General features: G+C 46.5%; 1 protein-coding gene across 1 annotated transcript in view; it reads right to left on the reverse strand.

The window, feature by feature from the left end:
- The window catches only part of LOC138505078 (mucin-5B-like), a 2,064,041-nt gene that overhangs the window by 253,979 nt on the left and 1,787,767 nt on the right, over positions 1 to 22,295 (reverse strand). The window contains exon 34 of the mRNA XM_069625397.1: positions 7,375 to 7,473. Within this exon, the coding sequence (XP_069481498.1) occupies positions 7,375 to 7,473 (99 nt within the window). The remainder of the gene's footprint in view (positions 1 to 7,374; positions 7,474 to 22,295) is intronic.

Genomic DNA, 22,295 nt, shown 5'->3' on the forward strand with positions numbered 1-22,295 from the left:
GTGGAAAGGACGAGAAGGAGGGTGGGGGGCAGCTGCAGGATGGTCAGCATTCACAGAAGGAGAAGGGAGAAGAGGGGGAGGGGACAAGAGGGTGGACAGATGAAGTGAGAGGCAAGGGCCGTGTAAAGGGCCTGGTAGGCGACAGGAGAGGTAGAGACTGCAGCAGGATTGGCCAGCTCCTTGCAGATTCTGAAAAGTTCGGCAGAGTTATTTGACCCCGTAGAGACACAGGCTTGGATGTGTGCTCTTTTGTGTATGGACAGACAGTCGATATTGCCTTTGGAGCAGGCGACAGGCCAGTTTGTGAGAGGATGAACAAGAAGCCCTCCATTTCCTCTCAGCCACCCTGCACTTACGTTGGAGGGTAGCTAGATCAGTGTCATACCAAGAATTGCACTTGGCTTTGGGCTTCAAACTGATCCTCATGACAGGGGCAAGAGCATCAAGAGTATAGGAAATTGAAGAGTAGAGCATGGAAAGGGCTGTGTCAGGGTGTGAGTCAGCCAGAGGGTGAGGGGGGAGAGAAGGTGGCGTCGAAAAAGCCTCAACTGACACATGCTTCATGGGACGAATGTCCGAGAAGGTAGGTGGCAGTGTTACGGATGGCTTGGCCTGGGGGGTAGAGAGGGAGTGATGGGAGGAGAGGAGGGAGTGATCGCTCCAGCAGAGAGGAGTGGTCAGAAGGATGGAGAGGGGGAGGTCAGAGGAGATCAAAACATCAAGCGTGTGCCCTGCAGAGTGAGTTGGGCCAGAGGGGAGGTTAGAAAGGGAGAGGGAATCGCAGAGGTCAAAGAAGAGTATAGAGGAGGAACAGGGAGAGTCTAGATGGATATTGATGTCCTCAAGAAGGAGGAGTTGAGTGATTGAGGCCAGGAGCGAGGAGGAGAGGTCCGCTCACCCAGAGAGAAAGGAAGTGATCTGACCAGGAGGCTGATAGATAGTAGCCATGGTAAAAGAGTGGCCAGGAGAGAGAGAAAGCCTGCAGACAATGAATTCGAAAGAGGAGTATGTCTGCGTGGGAATGATGGAGGCAGGAATCCACTCAGGGAAGATCAGGGCTACATCCCCTCGAGACGGGGTGGATCTGGGTGCAGAGAGGATCTTGTAGCCGTAAGGGAGGAGGGTGTCAAAGATTGTGACAGAGCTGGCCGTGAACCATGTCCCGATGAGGCCGAGGACATGGAGGTCAAGTTCTTCCAGGAGGTGGCAGATGTCAGAGGAATGTTTGACAGCAGAGCGAGAGTTGAGAGTGGCAAGATGAAGAAGGACGCCAGCCTTAAAGGCCTTCCGGGGAGGGGTACAAATCAGAGGTACGCCCTCCTGAAATGAAGATGAAGGAGCCTGGGGGGGGGGGGAAGAGGGGAGAGAGGGCCGAGGGGGACAGCAGGAGATGAAAGGAAATCGATGAGGCGAGGGAAGTGGCAATCAAAGAGGAGGAGATTGGCCTGAGGGCCTTGGACCTTGACAGAGCCGTTTAGGTAGACTTTAATGATGACCTTAGAGGAGTCGAAGGGGCCATAAGGGCTTCCCAGGGGGTGCCACCATTAATGGGAGAGGAGGAGAAAGGACAGAGCACAGAGATCATATGAAGAGCCCATAGATTTGGCGAAGGAACGGCAAAGAGGATGTCAGTGTGGGTCTGGGTGGAGATAGCGCTGAAATAGGTGTCAGCAATAGAGAGACCAGGCTTCTTCCTACCAGACTTAGTGAGAAGGGAAGAGTAGTCGATGGAGAAGCAGTTGGAGAAGATAGGAGAAACAGAAAGCGCCATGAGTAAGAGGGGGGAGAGGGTCTGTGGGTAAGAGTAGAACAAGTAGAACAGTACGGTGCAGTCACTGGGCCCGCAGGTTGCAGAAAAGCATGCAATACAAGCAAAGGGCACAGCAAGTTTGCAAAACACAGCTAGAGTGATCCTACACCAAAATGCAAAACACAGCTAAATTTGACTTTCAACCAAATTGCAAAATACAGCTAGATTTCATTTAAAACCAAGATGCAAAACACACGTAGATTTGATTTCAAACCAAAATACAAAACACAGCTAGATTTGACTTTCAACTAAAATGCAAAACACAGCTAGATTTAACTTTCAACTAAAATGCAACACACAGCTAGATTTGATTTAAAAAACAAAATACAAAACACAGCTAGATTTGATTTAAAACCAAAATGCAAAATACAGCTAGATTTGACTTTCAACCAAAATGCAAAACACAGCTAGATTTGAAATTACAATTGGATTCAGATGCCAGCAGTAGGTGTAAAACGCTATGTAATCAAGAGTGTAAACATGGGGGACAAGCAGTGAACCTAGATAAGTCAAGAGAGGAAGGGAGTGTGTCCAGAAGGAGGGAACTAACCCATAGTTAAAAGGCGGTGTGAATGTCAAGGTAGTCCAGATTTAATTGCGGTGTGAGGTAGCAGCATCATGGTAGCTCATGTACAGGGGTGCAAGTATAAAACCCAGGCATCAGACATGGAGTAGACAGGGGCCTTAGTTGTGGGCCTTCAGTGTTAGTGGCTGGCTCCCACCTCCAAGTTGCGGTGATTGGCTTAAAAGCTGTGTGCAACCAATGGGAGGGGGAGCAAGGGCCAGGCCAAGGCAGCAGGTCAGATGCAAAAAGGTGCAGCCTTGTTGGAAGGCCAAAAGACAATGAGACAGGTCTGCAGGTTGCCAATATCAATGGCAAAAGACAGTGAAGGAAACAACAGTGACAAGAACATTGCTAATCCGGTAGAATCCTTGATGTGCAACGAAGTGTAAATCAATTTAAAAGCATGTTCTTTTAGAAAAAGATGTCGTGCCAAAGTGCGCTACATAACCAGGACCAGGTTTACCCCAGTAATCTGTAGACGGTGTCGTAGGTGAGGTGAGACAGATGTGCAGACTCATACGATGTCGTCAGTAGCAGGAAGCAGGAGAAGTTGCAGAGAGTTATATTGCCCCCGTCTTAACTATAGAGGACACTTTTGCAGTAATGATCAATTCTGATAACTCACTAAGTTGCATTAAAAGGAGAACTGGTGGGGCCGTGGCCGGTGACAATACAAGATGGACGCATAGACCTTGAGCTTCTAGACAGAGCATACCATTTTGGCCTTTCCTGCTAAATAACAGGATGCTGCTCATTTCCTTTTCCTCATTATATGTTGTCAATATCATAATACACTTCGGTGTACTTACTTTCAAATTATATTGCCTTCTACCAGTGTGGCGCCACTGCGTGGTTCTGGAGGGCCCTGGTGTTGTTTGTCGTGCCCGGTTCGCACTGCCCTTTATCGGACCGGCATTAGATCCAGGCTGCTTGTCATTCCCACCAGCAACTGTGCGGTAAGTGTGGAGCTTCGCAAGATTGGGGCCTTGGTTTGTCACAGTGAAAGGAGCCGTTTTGCCGCTCTGCAGCACCGCCGCTTTGCCTCCACGTCGCCGACACATCGCTGCGCATAAAGCCGCACCTCCTGAGGAGTGGAGGCTGCATCAAGCAGTGCTGGAGAATGCCGCTTCCTGCTTTCAGTCAGGCCACCCTTGCCTGACATCCAGTGTCTGCCACTGGTATTGCAGCCTAATTTTTCATTTTTATTATTTCTTGTGTCTAACTTCATCGCAAATGAAGTGTTTTTAAGGAATTATATTACTGGATAAAACTTTCAGGATAACACTTCTTCTGTTCAAAATGGCTGCTCAAAATCTCAACACTTCTTCTACAGACTTGTCAAACATTAATAAAGGCATGGAAAATATTTTACTGGAACTTTCTAGCATTCAGTCATTCATTTCTGTTCTAGATTCCAGGTCCTTAATAATTCAGGATGACTTCAACTCCTTTAAAAATGACATTAAAACAATACATTTCAGACTTACGGAGGTGGAAGACTGTGTTTAATTCTCTAAAGATAGACACAAAAAAATTTAAGAAATGCATAATATAATTAAACATTTAGAAGTTGAAGTTTCCAATCTCAAAGACAGAAACAGGAGGGACAATATAAGAATGTATGGGGTCCCTGAGAATGCAGAACTAAATGACCCCATCGAGTTTCTTACGGATTGGCTCCCAAACATTCTAAACATCATCTTTACACCTCGTTTCAAATTTCAACATGCACATAGAATTAGACCTTGTTTTACCTCCAGCAGCAATTCACCTAGATCTCTTATAGCCTGCCTATTACGACATCAACAGACTCGACACATTTTACTTACTGCCAAAAACCTCTCTCCTCTAAAATTTCAAGGCAACAAGATATTTATGTCCCTGTTCTTCTCCAGAGCTACACAAGATAAATGGAAAGGATTTTTAGACTTAAGGCCAGCTCTAAAGAATTTAGACATCAAATACGGTCTACTTGAATCAGCAAGAATGCGTATTGCTCTGCCTGGAGACATCACCAACATATTTCTATATCCAGATGACCTTCATACCCTCATAAAACCCTTCAATCTTCTGAGATAGATACTCTACTTGATGATTTGACCATTCTAGCTTCAAATTCAACGTATCAACCTCATCTTCACGCATACAATCTATTGGGTCGACATAAATTCAAGCCTGGGAAACTCCATAATCCCAGAAACAGATCTGAACTCAATCCTACTGCTACTGTATTTGAGAAACCAGATAAAGAGACAAATCCAGATCCTGATTAAGCAAATCGACCCTGAAGATACATTCTCAACCAAAATAACTCTGTATCTTCATACTTTTCCCCTGTCTGTGCTCATGCTGGTAATACCTTTGATATATCCTACTTCAGCGTGGCCCGCTGTTCAATCCTTAAATAATCTGCTTCGTCTAACTCATGGTTTCATGGCGTACTGTCTTGTTCATTCTTATGGCAGCTCCTAACGTTTACCTGATTTTCTATTCTTACATACTGTTGTTCAGTTGCTTATTTATAAAATTGTATGTTTTATTCATCATTGTAATGATCAATTGCTTGTTCACTTTGTCTCGCCCCTTTCCTTCTGCGTTTCCTTCATCTTTTCAGAATATTTGCCTCATTTGCTCTATCTTTATATCAGTTAATTTAATTATTAGCACTTTTAAGGTACCAATGCTCAACATTCTCATGTACAAACTGTATTCACAGTTATTATATGTTTTATGCCTTATTTGTTATATATATATAACTACTGACGATAATGAGTGTTAAAGTCATGTCCTGGAATGTTAAAGGACTTAATAATCCTATTAAAGGACAAAAGGTCCTTAGCCATTTAGAGGAAAGTAATCCAGACATTGTGTGCATGCAAGAAACGCACTTAGAATCCATTGAAGAAAATAATAAGATGACCAAATTCTGGGTAAAGCATGCATTTTTTGCACCAGCAATAGGGAAAAAGGGAGGAGTTGCTATCCCTATTCATAATCAAACTTATTTTCAATTGCTCGATGAAAAACATGACCCCTCCGGACGATGGTCAATCATTGATGGCAAAATTAATAAGATGAATGTTACTATCATCAATATTTATGGCCCAAATTCTCCAGACCCATCTTAAAAGATACTCGTATTAACAAAAATTATGAAAGACTTATTATTTGTGGGGACTGTAATCAAATCTGTGATTTCACCATTGTCTGGAAATCAGACACTAAATTCATAAACTCCAAACTCCACAGACAAACCATCAATATTATAGAAAACCTTAATACGTGGCACATTTGTCATCCTGATGCTAAAGAATGGACTCTCCCCCCCTCAAAAATCCCTCTCTAGAATTGATCATATTTATGTTAATACACCACTTACTTCTAAGATCCTCCACTCTGAAATTGGCCCTATTATCATTTCAGACCATGCCCCGGTCTTCATTGTCTTGGAATGGGAACCTCAGCCTTTTGTGGTTTCCCGAGGGAGAATCAATTGCTTTTTACTCAATGCTCCTGATTTTGGCCAACAAGTGCATTCTTTCTTTGCTGACTTATTTACTTTTAAAAACCCCTTAGACACTTCAATTCATAATGTCTGAGATGCTTCAAAGCCACACTACACAGTTTTATTATTCAATGTACCTAATTCACTAAGAAACATAATCAACAAAAATCACACACGCTCTTATGCTCCTTTAAATCACTAGAAACAGCTTATTTTAACAATCTTACAGAAGATTCTTTCAAATCCCTCCTTGCAAAACATTTAGAATGTAATAAATACAATAAAAACATTGCCTGTTCATCCCTGTTGAGAGGTAAAGCTAAATTCTATGGTGGCTTCAATACGTCTGGTAAATTCCTTGCTATTTATCTTAAAAGGAAGAAAGAAAAACCCACTATAACTTCTATCATTAACCAACAGGGGATCAGAGTTTCCATTCCACAACAGATCAATGATACCTTCTTTGAATTCTATTCTCAACTCTACTTAGCTGATTAAACCATTCTTAATGTTAGCATTATTAACTGTATCCGAACTAACAAGAAAATGATTCATAATCCTGTAAATATTTTCTTTTTAGATGCCCCCATATCTTTTCCAGAAATTCAAAAATACTTCTTAGACCTTAAAACAGGCAAAGCACCTCGACTGGATGAATTATCTGATATCAATCGCTCTTTTTCTACCTTACTCTCCCCAAAACTCCTTGAACTTTACAACCATTTCTGAGCATCCAGAAGTGGATCCTTTAGTGAAGCTTTACTAATACTGTTCCCCAAACTTGATAAAGATCCTTTGTTAGTCAAAAGTGATCATCCCATTTCATGAATCAATTACGACTAACAGACTTGATGGTATAATGCACACATTAATTAATGTTAATCAAACTGGTTTCATCAATGGTAGATATGCCTCATTCAATACTAGGATCCTTTTTAATACCCTTACACATGTACAAAATTCACCTCCTCCCCTTATATTCCTTGCTTTGGACACAGAGCAAGCGTTTGATAGAGTCTCATGGCCCTTTTATTCAAATCCCTCTTAATCTATATCAATAATACTTTTACCAAATCATTTCCTTTATCACGCGGAACCAGACAAGGATGTCCATTATCCCCACTTCTTTTTATTATAGCCTTAGAACCCCTTCTTCAAAGCATATCTCTTCATAATTGTATTAAAAGGCATTGTTATGAAATATGTCTCTTTTTTTATTTTCTGCTTACGCTGATGACATCCTATGTCAGCAGCGGCAGTGAAAAAGTCTTAGTGAAATGATGCTGCTGTACAATACCAATCAAGGAATCGAACACCCGCACCAAAGCCTATTCAAGGTGCAGGGGTTGCCACTGTAGTTTCTCTCTCACCAAGAACCTGTACAGAAAGAGCATCCCTGCTTCTCACTTCCATGAGATTTTGTCTAGCAGGCTTACACCCCACAAAATGTTGCCAGATCAGGATTTTCCCCAAAAACACAAGCAGCTTACATACCTTAATTATGTGAGTAGTGTTAAATTCCGTCTTCAGGATACAGGCCACCTGCACACACGTGCCGCAGCATGACCACGGTAGCATCCTATACTCGAAGCCCTGTGTTAATCAGGAAAAAAGTGCACAGTGAGTCACTAGTAAAGATAACTCTTTAGGATTGGCAAATGTACATGTACAGTACTGAATACATCTTAGAACTGGATATGTGCATCAGGCGTTCGAACGGCACCACTTTTTAAAGTCTCTGCTGTGCAGCCGACCTAGCTTCACAGAGTAGTGGAACACTTTACGGAAAACATTTATTGCAGAAGGAGCATCTCAGACATTTAATTTAATTTAATTTTGTGGCTTTGTAAAACGCCAACTTGCAGAATCCCACCTATAGGCCCAAGAGGTGGGGTGAGGGTGGTACAGCAAGAACCAAGCAGAGTGAGGACAATACAGCAATATATGAATAGGGCTATACTTTATTTAAATTCTTACTAGTTCAAACAGTGCCAGGTAATGAGGAAATAAGTGAAGAACACATTACAATTCAAATCAATATTTCACACTAATTGGGGCAATTTTTTTGGTTAGCAGTAATACAGGTTACAGTAGCCATAAGGCAAAATAGTGTGTCTAATTTAAGTGCGATGACCATTATGAATGTCTCTGGGCTGCTCCTGTTATGGGGTGGGTCATCAGGTATTGTATGCAGAGTTGTTATGACATCTGGGTTTCTGGTCTTTGATGGTCGTGGAGGGGTATGGGCAAGAGGGTAAGAGTCCCTGACTCTTTGTGGGGGGGAATTTCATGCGTTAAAGGCTTGTTTATATAAGCATTTTTCAAGAGGTTTTGTTTGAACATTTCATGTGGTCTGGTTCTGAGTTGTAGCCTGTAACTGCTAGAGTCCTGCCCTGAAGCCGATGTCTTTTGAAGTTTGGTGTGGTCAGGTTTGTTTTTTATGAATTGAGTTTTATTATTTTCAAGAGAACATTGAAAGATTACAAATCACCTGGAGGGCACATGCCCTCTATAAGTGGTTCCAACTCTGGATCTTCTGTTTATGCTTGTTTAACCCCTCCCACCCCCTAATTGTCCGGAAAACATCCCAACTTAAATATTAATTCGGGTGCAGAAAAAACAGGCAACTCAAGCGTATAGTAGTCGAACATATGTCTTCAGGAACTCAGATTATGCTGATTAGCTACTTCTGTCTGTACCAGGGCAGGTCGGAATATCATGGGCACTTGTGTGGCTCCTTTATCCCCCTCCAAAGCTTTTGCAGAATTCCAGCCATTCCCCTTCAAGATCTGTGCTTCCTCCATGGATTGCTGTTGTGATCTTTTCCAGGAGATAAATGTCCTTTGCCTTCACACTTGGAAGGTCCCTTCTCTTCTAATATCTTGCACGGCATGCTCTCGCTGCTAGTTGGAGAAAGTGAACCATGGAGGGCAGGATGTGCCATTTTTCATCTTGTCTGTCTAGTCCAAAAAGTATTAACGTTGGTTCCCGCCCCCTGTCCCCCTCCCACATCTTTAATCCATCCCAGGACCTCTGCCCAGTACATCTGGACCTTCGGGCAACTCCACCACATGTGCCAATAATCAGCTCTGACCCCGCATCCGTGCCAGCATTGGGGATTCACTGTAGGGAACATTTTAGATAGCCGCATCAGGGTCATATTGCCACTGGTGCAGTAGCTTCAGGCGATGGAGTTTGTATTGACAAGATATTGATGTTTTGAAGGCCCTCCTACACATTAGCTGCCAAAGGTATTTGTTCAATTCCAAAGCTATGTCCCATTCCCATCTCTGCCCGAGACCCACCACTGCATTCCTTGAGGTCTCTACCGAGGCTCTGTAGAGTAACGAGATGAGACCCCTCATCTCTCTGTGCCCATCGAGAACCTTCTCAACAGGGGTGAGATCCTTTGCATCCTCTCTCTCCATTTCTCAGACGTAAAAATTCCTTTCAAACGGAGGTAGAGGAGCACCGGTAGCCTTCCGATACCCAGACCGGCTTCTAGATCCTGCAATCCTATGAATTTTTCCCGCTCCTAAAGTTGACTGACTCTGGAAAGTCCCCCCTCAAACCATTTCTGATACCTTTCTGGCTTGAGTATCTCGTTTCGTACCAGGGGGGCCCGAATAGGGCTCATTGGGGAGGGATATGAGGTGATTGCTTGGACCCTAGAACCCTTCCTCAGGACGTCCCAGTAGACCCCTAAGAACGGATGTTCTCTGATTCTCTTTGGGAGTTGTCTCCTTGGGACCCAGAGCCAGTCCCCAACTGTGTAGGGTGGATATGATGGTTTTCCAAGGAAACCCACTGTTTTTCAGGGTCTTCCCTCAGGTGTGGGACAATCGCTCTGAGCTGGGCTGCTATATAATACAACCTCATATTTGACAGCCCCCATCACCCCACTTGGTCTTTCGGCAGTATCAGTGTGTCATAACCTACACTGGGTTTCTGGCTCTGCCACAGGAACCGCATCATTCAGACTTCGGCTTCTTTCAGGAGGGTATCCAGGGCCCTAACTGGCAGCATCTGAAACAGGTAGATGACCCTTGGCAGGGCGTTCATTTTTAGGGCATTGAGCCTCCCCATCTATGAGATTTGTCCTTTCCCCCATCCCGCCATTTCATTGAACAATGTGTTAAAGAGACGGGGGTAGTTGGCCTCACCCAGACCTTCCCCCGGCCTAACACAATGGTGACTCGTAGTAGAGTATACTTTCAACTTGTATTTCCAACCTTAGGGGCCGGAGAGCCTCCACATCCCTTTGGTCAACTCCTGCGAAGGGCAACACTACTGACTTTTCCTTGTTTACTTTGAAACCTGAGAAGGACCCATATTCCTCAATTATTTCTAGGGCCGCTGGGGTAGAACTCAAAGGGTTCACCAGATGTAACAGGACGTCATCCGCATATAGGCCCACTTTCAATTCCCGCCCCCCAACTCTAATCGCCTCTGCCTGGGGGGCCCTTATGTGTCGTTCCACAAACACCTCTATTGTGAGCGCAAACAGGAGTGGCAGGAGCAGGAAACACTGCCTCATACCCCTCATAAAATTGATGGGCCTTGATAACCTCTCATTAACCGTTACTCGAGCTACTGAGGATGTGTACACTGCCTGTATCCCTTTAAGGAACCGGTCTCCCAGCACATATTTCTACAAGATCCCATAGAGAAAGCTCCAATCAACCCAGTCAAAAGCCTTCTCAGCATCTTAGTCAGTCAGCACTGCGTTGCCCTCCCTTTTCACTACAGCTTCCATCAGATGTAGCGTTTTGCGTACTGTATCAGCTCCCTGTCTTCCCTGGATACAACTCACCCGATCAGAGTGGACCAATTTTCGTGGCCAGGACCCTGATAAAGATCTTGGCATCGACGTTAAGAAGGGAAATTTGGCCGGTATGACTTACAATTCTTGGGGTCCCTCCCCTCCTTTGGCATGACCGTTATCAGAGCTCTGGCAAACAAGGGGGTCAGGGGGCTTCCCTGTGGCCAAGTTGTTAAACAGTTTAGCCAAATGCGGGGCCAGACAGCCCGAAAAAATCGTATAAAATCCTGCCGAATCCCCATTGTCGCCAGGGGCTTTACCCAACTTCAGACCACTAATGTCTCTCAATACCTCCTCCAATGAGATCGGTCTTTCCAGGGTTGTGACCTCCCTTTCCTGGAGAGCTTGGAGGGATTTGGCTCTAAGATATCTATCCAGCTCCTCCTTCCCTAACACCCTCTCTTCTCCATACAATTGCTCGTAGAATGTGGCAAATTCCTTGGTAACTTCCCCGGTAGTGAAGGGTGGCTGTCTCCCCCCGGTCGACAATTTCAGACACCCACCTGTCTGCCCTCTGCCCTCAGAGTCCCGACACCAGCAGGGCGTCTAAATTGTCTCCGTTCTCATAATCTCTTTGTTTAAGTAACTGTAGGCCGTAGACCACCTCCCCACCTCCAATTCCTTTAATTCACACCATTTTTCCCTTGCTATTCTTAGTTTGTCTTCGTCCCTCTTCCCCCTTCCGCTTCACCGGCTTCCAACCCGTGTATCTCCCCTCTAAACTTCCTAACCCTCTTCTTGCTGGTACCCTCCCTTATCAGGAGTCCTCTACAGGTGGCTTTAGCAGCTTCCCAAACCATTCCCAGATCCACCCTCCCAGTGTCATTAAAGCTAAAGTAATCCTCTATAGCTCCTCGTTTCTTCGTTGAAGACAACGACCTTTAGTAACATATCGTTGCAGTGCCATAATGAGTCTCAGGATCTAAGGCCCGTCAGCAGTATACCCACATCAACCATGTCATGGTCTGACCAACTAATGGGAATGATCTCACTGGTGGTTACCCCCTGGGCGTGTTGGTAATGCACAAACCAGTAATCGATCCTCATCCGAGACCCATGGACAGGGGAGTAGAAAGTGAAACCTCTTGTGGCCAGGTGCAGTTCCCTCCATATATCCACTAGACCCTGATCGGTCATCTACCCAAGAAGGCCCACTTCCGCTTGTGGGTCACCAGCTCCCAATTGGCCCATGCCCCCACTGTGGTGCATGGGTCGTTCTGCCAACATGTTCAAATCCTCCCCCTAGTAACAGGAGTCCCACTGTTTGGGCTAGTATCTCTCCCATGACCCCAGCTAGAAATTAGGGTTGTCCTGTGTTCAGAAAATATATTGTGGCATTCCTCTCCTCGAATCAACCTTTTTTCCTGCACCATCAGTACTTCCAGGACCCTATTGCGGAATTCCCTTCCCAACAGCGATCGCTTAGTGGGCGAGTTCAGGCCCTTAACAATGTAGCCCTTGCTGTGCAGCGAGGAGCACCCGGGACGCAGTGCCCAGTCCGACACAAAAGCAACCCTTGGAGCCTCTTCTGCGACTTGAACTCGAGAGCCCAGGCGTCGCAGTACCCACGAGGTGAGCGGGGGGGACACAAGTCCATCTGCAGTGCACCGGCAGATACCGCTGGTCCACGCAAGCCACCCCCCCCTCCGCGCCCAGCGCACACATAGCGGCCCTCCACACGGGGCGCCCAGCAGGAATAGAGCATAAACTTAGCGATAAGCGCTACTCACCATCTCCTGTCATCCCGGGGCCCTGCGAGGCGCCCCTCCCCCCAGGGACACTTCCAGACACAGCTGGGCCCCCTCATATGAGCTTTTCATCTGGACTATACCACAGCTTACCACAAGCCTATTCTGCCACCTTCTCCCTAGGCTCCCAGCCTGACCTGGCTGGCCAAATAGCTCTACCATTATCATTGGCACTGGGATATCCATGGCCTCACAGCCCCACCACACACTGGCCACCCCAAACCCGCGCCAGGGACAGAGAAGCGCCAGCGGACCAGTTGACATGTCCACTAAGGGGGCAAGGGCTAAGCAACGCCAGACCACCATTGACACCTTCACGGCGGGGGGGGCCTATAGCGTCTGGAACCATGTACGCGACAACCACTGAAGAACTGCCCGACCCCCCAGGATCAGCAACTGAACCAAGCACACTCAGATCTTCGAAGCCATTAAACTATTCCAAACGACCATGGAACACAAAATAGACGCAGTGGCCATAGACCTGGGCCTCCTACGCCAGGACGTCCGTTCCTTGGCCAACAGAACTGACACTCTGGAAGCTCAAGTCCACGAAAACACAGAAGCTAAAACTGGGCTCCTCAAAGATGTGGATGCACTTCAGCAAAGAGTGGAAAACCTTGAAGACAGGGCCGAGGAGGCAGAAGGGCGTGCACGCCGGAATAACATCCGCCTTCTGGGCTTGCCATAGAGGGCATTGAGGGATCGGACCCCACGAACTATATTGAAACCCTCCTACTACAGGAAATAGGTGCAGAGAAACTCTCCCAGGGTTTCACGATAGAAAGAGCCCACCGATCCCTCACCAAGAAACCTCCCCCTAGCACCCTCTCCCAGACCAGTGATAGCAAAGGTACTTAATTACAGGGACCGAGAGACCATCATGGCCTTCTCGCGATCAGGTGGCCAAATCTGCAGAGACTCAGCCAAAATATCCATCTACCCGGATTACACTTTCCAGGTCCAATTGAAGAGGGCACAATTTATACACACCAAAGCCAGACTGAAGTCTGCCGGGCTGTGCTGCATGCTCCTGTACCCCTCCAGATTGAAGGTGATACGCAACAACAAAACCTACCTCTTCGACACCCCGACGGAAGCTCGGGACTGGATGGACAGCGAACAGATCCCTGATATCGAAGTGAAGAAGCGTCAACCACGCTGACCCTCACCCCCCACGGCTACACCTTGACCAATTGACCCTCAGGGGCCCTACTAAGTAACGGCTACACATACCGCAGCTGGACAGATTCCACACAGCGAGACGCCCGAAGCGAACACTCTTCTACCCCCTGAAGCTCTTTCTTTTTTAGGGTATATAGATACCCGCCCGTAGGGCACCAGGCGACCGATGATCGGTCTAAAGGAGTGGAAACGGGACTGTCATAGCGAGGTGGACCTCGCTCAACCTGTTTTATGTTTGGGGAGTTCAAAGTTATGTGGGGCGGGGGGAACGGGAGTTGGCACAGAAGTTAAGTGCCTGAATGGGGAAACACCAAGGCCACCAACGACCATTGTAGACAGCATGGATGAAACACTGTCCCTACGCTGGAAGAGTTTGCAGTTATCGGCACAAAAGACAAGAGACGAAGGCACCACAGTCCAGACCCACATCCTACAACCACCTAGACCACGAGGGGACTCTTTGCGCCGCCCGACATTTGCGGAACCTCTTGGCAAACCAGAAACAGACACTGCATCCTCTGACTCCCATGGCTGACTCGATAAAAATCATAACATGGAATGTCAGAGGCATGAATAGCTTCGTTAAGCAACGCCGCATCCTCGCCTACATCAAAAGATGCAAAGCCAAGATAGTCCTGCTCCAGGAAACGCACCTAACTGCAGACAAATTGAAGCTATTGGCCAAGGCATGGCGAGGAACTCTGATAGGATCTTCCTACTCCTCTTATGCCAGAGGAGTCCTGATTTGGATAGACCCTTCTGTCCCCTTCAGATTGCAGCCATAGGCGGAGCTCAAAGGTCTATTACATCCTCTCTTGAACACTCTGAGAGGGAGCTGGGAGAATTGGAAGGCAGGATAGACCCATCCCCTGAACACCTACAGAAAATGTCTGACCTAAAACAAACCTGTTTGACGCATTGGGAATCCCTGGGTAGGCTAAGCTACACCAAACACACTCAGAGAACCCATGCCCTAGGTGATAAACCCGGTAAACTCCTAGCCTGGCTATACAAAAGGGAAATCCCCAGGACACCCATTTGCCAAATACTCAAGCCAGACGGCTCCTCCGTGCACACCCAAATTGAAATCAACTCTGTGTTCTCGGATTTTTATCGCAAACTGTACTCCGAGACCCCGCCCATAATCGACACTGGCATCGAAGATGTCCTAGACAGCATCGACCTTCCCAGGCTGGACTCACAAATGTCTGAGACCCTAGAAGAGCCTATCACCCCTGAAGAGGTTAAGGCAATCACTAGATTTCTTCCATCTGGAAAATCCCCTGGCACTGATGGCCTCCCTGGGGAGTTTTATAAGTCGTACGAGGAGACCTTGGCCCCATTGCTGGCGCAGGTGTTTAACGAAGCTTTCGAGCGTGGTGCCCTCCCTGACTCCATGAGGGAAGCTGTAATTATTCCCCTCCTGAAACCCGGTAAGGACGGAACGGACTGCGGCTCCTACAGGCCTCTCTCCATGTTAAACGTTGATAGCAAGATTCTAACCTCCCTGCTAGCGAATAGACTGAGAAGGGTGATCCCTCACCTGATCCACCAGGACCAAACGGGATATGTGCCCGGGCCCTCCATAACTGAGAACCTGCGCAGGTTACACCATGTCATTTATAGCACGGAACAGAGGCCTCAGAAATATGCAGTCGCGTCATTGGACGCCACCAAGGCCTTCGATTTAGTGCGTTGGCAGTGGCTGTATGCCACCATGGCTAAAATGGGGATAGGACCGGCCTTCTTGAAATGGACCCAGCTAGTTTACACCAACCCAACCGCTAGAGTACGAACAAACAAGACTCTCCCCGATGTTATGTATCATCGCCACTGAACCCGTAGCCGCATACCTCAGACATGAATATGGAGATGGGGGGATTGTGATCGATGGGGTGACCCATCTCGTCTCCATGTATGCGGACGATACCTTATTATTACCTACACAACCCCGAACACCTCCTGCCCTACATTCTAGAGACCCTAGACGGATTCTATAAATACACGGGAATCCAAATCAACAAGGATAAGTCCTGTCTCTACCCACTTGCAGCATTGTATAGGGAGGACCTTAGATCCCTACCCCCTTTAGACCTAAAATGGCAAGTGACTTCCTTTAGATACCTGGAAATCACCATACACCGAAATCCGTACACGGAACATATCCTCAACACGGTAAAAGCAAAAGACACCCTGGTAAAATCCATGGACTTCTGGGGTAAGCTCCCGCTCTGGATGGCTGGGAGTGCGGGTCTCCTCAAAATGGTTGCACTCCCCCGATTATTACATAATTTCACAAATGTCCCCTTCAAAATCCCCCCTCTTTTTTCAGAGATATCAATAAACTATGCAGGCGGTTCCTCTGGCAGGGTGGCAGGCACAGGGTGGCGCTAGAGACACTCCAAAGACCCTATGAAAAGGGCGGAATGAAAGTTCCCAACTTCGAACTGTACTACCTCGCAAGCCAACTAAGGCACGTGATGCGGTGGATGGCTGACGAGATCACCACGGACACCAGACTCCTCCAAACAGCATTGCCCACCTTGCTTCTCAGGGATCTACTCTGGGTCGGGAATGGAACCCCGCTGCGCTACCCATACTTGGCCAAACTCAGAATTCAGCTCTGGAAAAGAGCTTGCAAAACAGTGGGGTCAGCCGATCCCTATTCCCCACAGATCCCCATTGCAGCAATTATGGCCAATCATCCATGGGGCGTGTTCAGTGGGAACCCTGTGGTGTAGCTACCCTGGGAGACCTGGTTCAGGACCAAGAAATTATATCTTTCGCCAACCTCGCTGAGACCACGGGGCTACCTACTGGACATTTCTTGCTCCATAGGGCAGTAATACAGGCCATGAAGAGCAGATGGCCAGCGGCCATCACCCTAGCATCAGAAAATGAGGTCATAGAAACATTGTTGAACACCGCCGAAGGAGGCCACTAAACCTCGCGACTCTACGAAGCCCTAATGCAAGGCACGACTAGGAACGAGCTCAAAAGTAAAGAAAAGTGGGAAATAGAACTAGGCCGGGACTTCGAGGGTGAGGAATGGGAGAAAATAACCCATTACCACAAAAAGGTCTCCAGGAACGCCCGTTTACAACTAATCCAATTATACATCACCAACAGGGCTTATTTAACACCTGAGGCCATTTCAAAGTTTAAGGGGGCGAAGATCCAGGTATGCCCCAAATGCAACGAGCCCAGGGCGGGAATGACTCATATGTTCTGGGGCTGCCCAGAGATACGCAACTTTTGGACACAGGTACAGGGAAGAGTGGCAACTGCAGACGTCAAACTCGAAGTGCATAACCCGGCTGCCTGCATCTTGGGCAGATGCAAACGTAACCACAAAAATAAGCCTCTAAACAAACTTAAAGACTTGATTTATATTACTGCGAAAAGACGCATAGCCATGGGTTGGAAGAGCCCAAGAGCCCCGATCGGGGCGCAGTGGTGGGGGGACCTTATGAAGTGGATAGTGGCCGAGACCGGTGCATGGGAAACTGCAATCCACGAACAGAGGCTGGACTCCAGTGAAGAACTGCACCGCTGGATAGTGTTGACAGTGCCATTGCTTCACCCTAACACTATGGACGATACCCCAGATGGCTCGGACTGTCATAGCCATCAATCCGGTTGATATGAACGGTCTAAGTCGGCCGTGGTCTTGGGTTAGGGAGGGGAGGGTGGGAATGCTTAATTTTGTTGATGAGTGGTAAAATGCTACAAATGATAACGTTTATGGGTTGTTATATTGTTCAAAACCAATAAAAAAATAATTAAAAAAAAATAATGTAGCCCTTGCGTCAATGTGCACTATTCTGAGCATTAATCAAATCTTTTGACCACTTTAATCCTAGAAATACCCTTTGAACTAACTTCTACCAGACTGCCCCCCCACCGTGATTCCCCTCCCTCCAATCCTTCTGTACCCCTGGGACTCTCTCAGGGCTTGTGTGTTTCCCCATACAGGCACTGCTATTGTGCTCTGCAGAACACAGCCCTCGCCTCCGCGTTCATTCCCTCTCTTCGTAGTCCCCACCCTTTCTTGCTCCACCCCCGATCCCTCTCACTCCAGGACCCCCTCCTTCTTTGCGAGATGCCCACCTTGTGATGGGCCATCAAGGGTGACCACCGTCTCTGATATGATCTCCTTTCCCCCCCCATCTGCTCCCACACATTGTGGGCCACTTCAGGCCTGTATTTACATTCATCCATAGTTCTCCGCTGGCATCTCATCCCTATTTCGCTGTCGGGGGAGTATTGAGCTTCTTCTATTTCCTGCCCCCTGGCATTCTTCCCTTCGTGCTGCGGAAGCCCTCCTGCTCAATTCCATTGCTGCCCCACCAACGTCTCCCCTGGGACCTTCATTCGAGGTCCCCTCCTTCAGAACATGTAGGACCTGTTGCGCCTCCTGGCCACTTGTGATTCGATAGTCCACCTCTCCTCTTTCGAAGGTTAGCGCAAAAGGAAAGGACCAGTGATATCTAATACTCTTCTCCATGAGCCATTGGGTCAGAGGGCGGCAATCTCTGCATCGGGACAGGGTGAAACCTGATAACTCCTGGGATACTTTGACTGTATCTCCCTCAAAATGAATGCTGGCCAGACATTTAGCTTTCTCAAGCATTTCCATCATCTCCCTGTATCTCAGGAAGTGGACAGCTATCAACCTCAGGCCCTTACCTCCTCGACCGCCACCTCTACGGGCCCTCTCCAACTGGACATCCTTCCCATCGTCCACCGCAAAGATGGACTTTGTCAGGCCTTGGATCTTTCTCCCACATCTGCAGCCATCTTTCCTCTTTGTTCAGTAATCCAGAGAATGCGTAGATTATTACAACTTTCTCTGTTTTCAAGGTCGTCCAATTTAAACAGTGTATCTTCTTCCCTACACTCGAGGTACGTGACCCGCGCCCCATATTTCATGTCCAGAAGGTCGACCTGCAGATAGTTGTTTTCCATTCCTTCCATTTTGCCCCCAAGCTTACCCACCCTTCCCTTGAGGTCACATATCGATGCTTGGATGTCTGTCAGAATAGCCTTGATTTCATGGAGGATGTCTTTTAGATCACCTCTGGTAAGGGCCGGGGCTCTTCATGCTCTATGCGTCGCCTGTGTCCCTCTCTGAGTCTCTCCTGAAGTGCTGTAGGGATCTTATCCCCAACCCAAGACTCCTCTGCCGTTGGGTCGCTCCAGTGTTGCAGTGTGTATCGGGGCGTATCGGGTCAGGCCAATGCCAGGCCCCGCTCTCCTCTGCTGGGCTAGGCCCTATTTAGTCTGCTCCTGGCTTGCGGTATATCTGTGTGCCTGGGGCTTGGTTCTCACTAATAATGGCTGCTCACATGGCCTCTATTGTACTTCTGTGTTATTAGAGGGGGCTGCTTGTGTCTCCCAAGGCCTGTGCTCCCTGGATTCCAATGCTCGAGTTGCGCTAGTCAAACAGGTAGGCAGTGCCGCTCAGTCCTAGGTTATGGTTGTTCTTTGTTGTTTTAGCCAGAGTGGTCTAGGTGACCTGTCATGTATGGCCCGTCTCTCTTGGAATCCTCAGAAACATCTGAAAAGACATGGGCCTGTTTTCTCCTCTGCTTTGAGATTGACTGAAAGATGTAGAAGTTGGCTTCAACAGAATTGCTAACAATTTTGTTGTCTGCAAACTTGCTTTTCTCTTTGTAAGCTCTTTGTGGATGAAAGGAATAATTCAAGATCCCTCATATCTAGAATTTGGTTGTGCACGTTGGATGTAAACTTGTTTGCATGCATCTTTGCGGGTCTCCTCATATCTGCCCCAGACATACCCAAGAGATCTTGAGCTACAAGGCCAGCGGTCAAAGCTGCCTGCTGATCTGGAAGACCTGAAGAAAATCAGCAATCTCGCTCCTGGAGCTTCTGATTGGCCATGGACAGTACAGCATCTGGACTCACTTGACAGAAGTGAAGAGCGATGTTTGTGGAGACATTACAGCCATATTGCCCAAGGATCTTGCCCTCCTTAAAAAGAACCTCAACAGACTTTGAAGCACGGCCTACTAAGATAGTTTGTCTTGTCCTCCCTCTGTCTTCCCTACCTAGTCTTGTCACACCTAGAAACACTTGTGTACAGGTGCGCTAGAAAGGATGCATCATATCATATCAAAGTAGGACATTGATTAAGTAGGCTTTGCCTACCACGAGGCTGTCATTATCATTACAACTAAAGAGTGAGGTTGTGGGTGAGAGAACAAAAGCAGTCCTTCACCCTCTGAACAACTGTGTCTAGCATCCAGTTCTTGCTTGTAGATTGGCAAGAATGCAGTTTTTGCCAGACCTTCATGGCTGGAGCCTACACATCCTTCTGAAAAGGAATCCCTGAGTGGCTAGTTGATCTCAGCACTACAATTTTGGCAAAAAAAAACGTTCTTTGGGCTACTTCTGTAGATGAACTGCAAAACAGAGAAACTCTGCCAGACGCTACAGTCTGTCGTGAATTTTTCTGACCATTTTATGAGCTGGCCTGTGTTGGAGATGTGTCACTGGCTAGTGTAAAACCTGATGCACTGAAAGAGGCAAAGGACAGACGTAGGAGGTGGCATGGCAGAGGTGCTTGAGGCTATAATGGTGCAGGAGGCACAGCAATTTGAAGCTAGACTGAAACTGCATGGGGCATCAAGAGTCTGCGGCTCCTGTGGCAATACCGCCCTATCGCGTATGACATGAGCAAGGGGAAAGGGGGCACTGGAAGTGATGCTAAAGCAAGTTTAGAAAAATGATGCACAAAGACGCTTCAAGGTGGTAGAGCACATTTGGTAGTAGTGCGGATGGTTCAGGTCTAATTGACCTAGAGCCTAGACCCAGATTCCCGGACGATCGACGGCTCCCGCCACGAGCCAGATGATCGTGGCTTTTCCTGCAGAGAGTGGCGCGCAAAGAATCACGGGATCAACATACAGCTAACAGGTCCCCTTTTGACCTAATTCCTGTCTGTCCCCTGCAGGTGCCCTGCGGACAAAAGGCAATCTGGTCGATTGAGGGAGAGTTGATTTTGAGGGACTTGAGCTGAGCCACGGATGTAAGCAGACCATTGCAGCTGGTAAAAAATGCCATAGCTGCATATTGGAGCATTAAGGATTCCTAAAGGTAGAGCCAAATAGAAGGAGCCTATATCAAACTCCCAGAGGGAGTAACAAAAAGTGAAGAGTTACATTAACTAAGACAGTACAGGAAGACGTATGTAAGGGGAATAAATATATATACTGAAAGTGCGCATACGTAAAAAGTATAATATTTTGTATAAAGGATAACGTGTTCAAAACGAACGACAAAACAATAAGAAATGGTAGCATAAATAAATAAATAAAATTCTTTTCCTTAACTTTTTTAGACAAAGGATTGACCTAAATCAAATAGCTACAAATAGATTAAATCAAAATATAAATAAAGAAGACAGCTTAAAGATACTAAAAACAAAGAACAATATAAAAATAACTGACAGGAAGTGTAAACGAAGGAGCAAGAAGAACAGCGTCAATAGATTTTCTTCTAAAAAATAATAAATAAAGGTAGGGAAAATATTCAGATTTTCTGTAATAAGAGCGGTGATTGATGGTGCCTGCTCAAATATATCAATACAATATATTTAATAAACTTACAAGGAAGAGAATAAGATTGGGTAAGTATTGGCAGTCTGAATTGACTTGTCATCATGGAAGAAACACCTCTCACATATTTATGCAGAACATTACCAAGATATGCAGCCAAAATTAGGCAGTATCATTCCGATTGGATTAAGGGCATGACCAATAAAACATGTATGTCCTGGCCTTCAGGAGGTTCGTTGTAAAATACAGTATTACGTAATCTAGTGACATATTTACATGTCACACATAAGGTAAAGAAGCTAGAGAAAAGATTGGTAGTATTAGAGCTCTGGAAAATGTACCAGAATGACAAAGAAGACCCAGTATATAGCGAGTGGATGCTTAGTCAGCATAAAGGGAATGATGTAACGCCTTCAGCTCTTCTTTCCCTCAGGAGAAACAAGACAGAGGATAAAGAGAAGGGATTTTACCCTCTAAAGGAATTGAAAGCAGCAATGGGGTGTGTTAATCTACAATACAAACCCCCTGCCTATACTAGTGAAGAGGCAGAGGAATAGAGTAAAATCAGAGAATGCAACTATATACAGACACGCGATGAAAGTAAACAGCATGATGAGAAAAGGGATAGACAGAATACACAGATAGAGATAGGGGAAGAGGCAGATAAACAAAAAGGAGTAAAGGATATAGCTAACGGTACAATAGTACAGAACAAATGGATAGGAGCACAAATATTGCTTGAACTAGATGATAAAGGAATTGATGGAGTTCGAGAAAGAGAGGAAAGGGAAGGGTGATATAAGAAAGGGAAAGAGAAGGAAGAAGAAAGGCTAAACAAACAAGAAAGAGACAAGGAATGTAAGCGAAGGGAAGAACGAAGAAAGCATGAGGCAAAAAGAGAAAAGGAGAGGCTAGAAGAAGAGAAACGAGAAGAAGAAGTCCAAAGATTAAAGGCACATAGGTTACAAAGAAGACGAGAGGAAGATGAATTAAGGGGAATAAGGAGAAGAGAGGAAGAAATGAGCAGAAGTAGGGGATTTAAAGATGATGAGAGTGAATATTTATGCCGTAGAAGCATGATAC

Source organism: Ambystoma mexicanum, chromosome 11 (genome assembly GCF_040938575.1).
Source record: "Ambystoma mexicanum isolate Mex_15411 chromosome 11, UKY_AmexF1_1, whole genome shotgun sequence".
NCBI classification, from domain to species: domain Eukaryota; kingdom Metazoa; phylum Chordata; class Amphibia; order Caudata; family Ambystomatidae; genus Ambystoma; species Ambystoma mexicanum.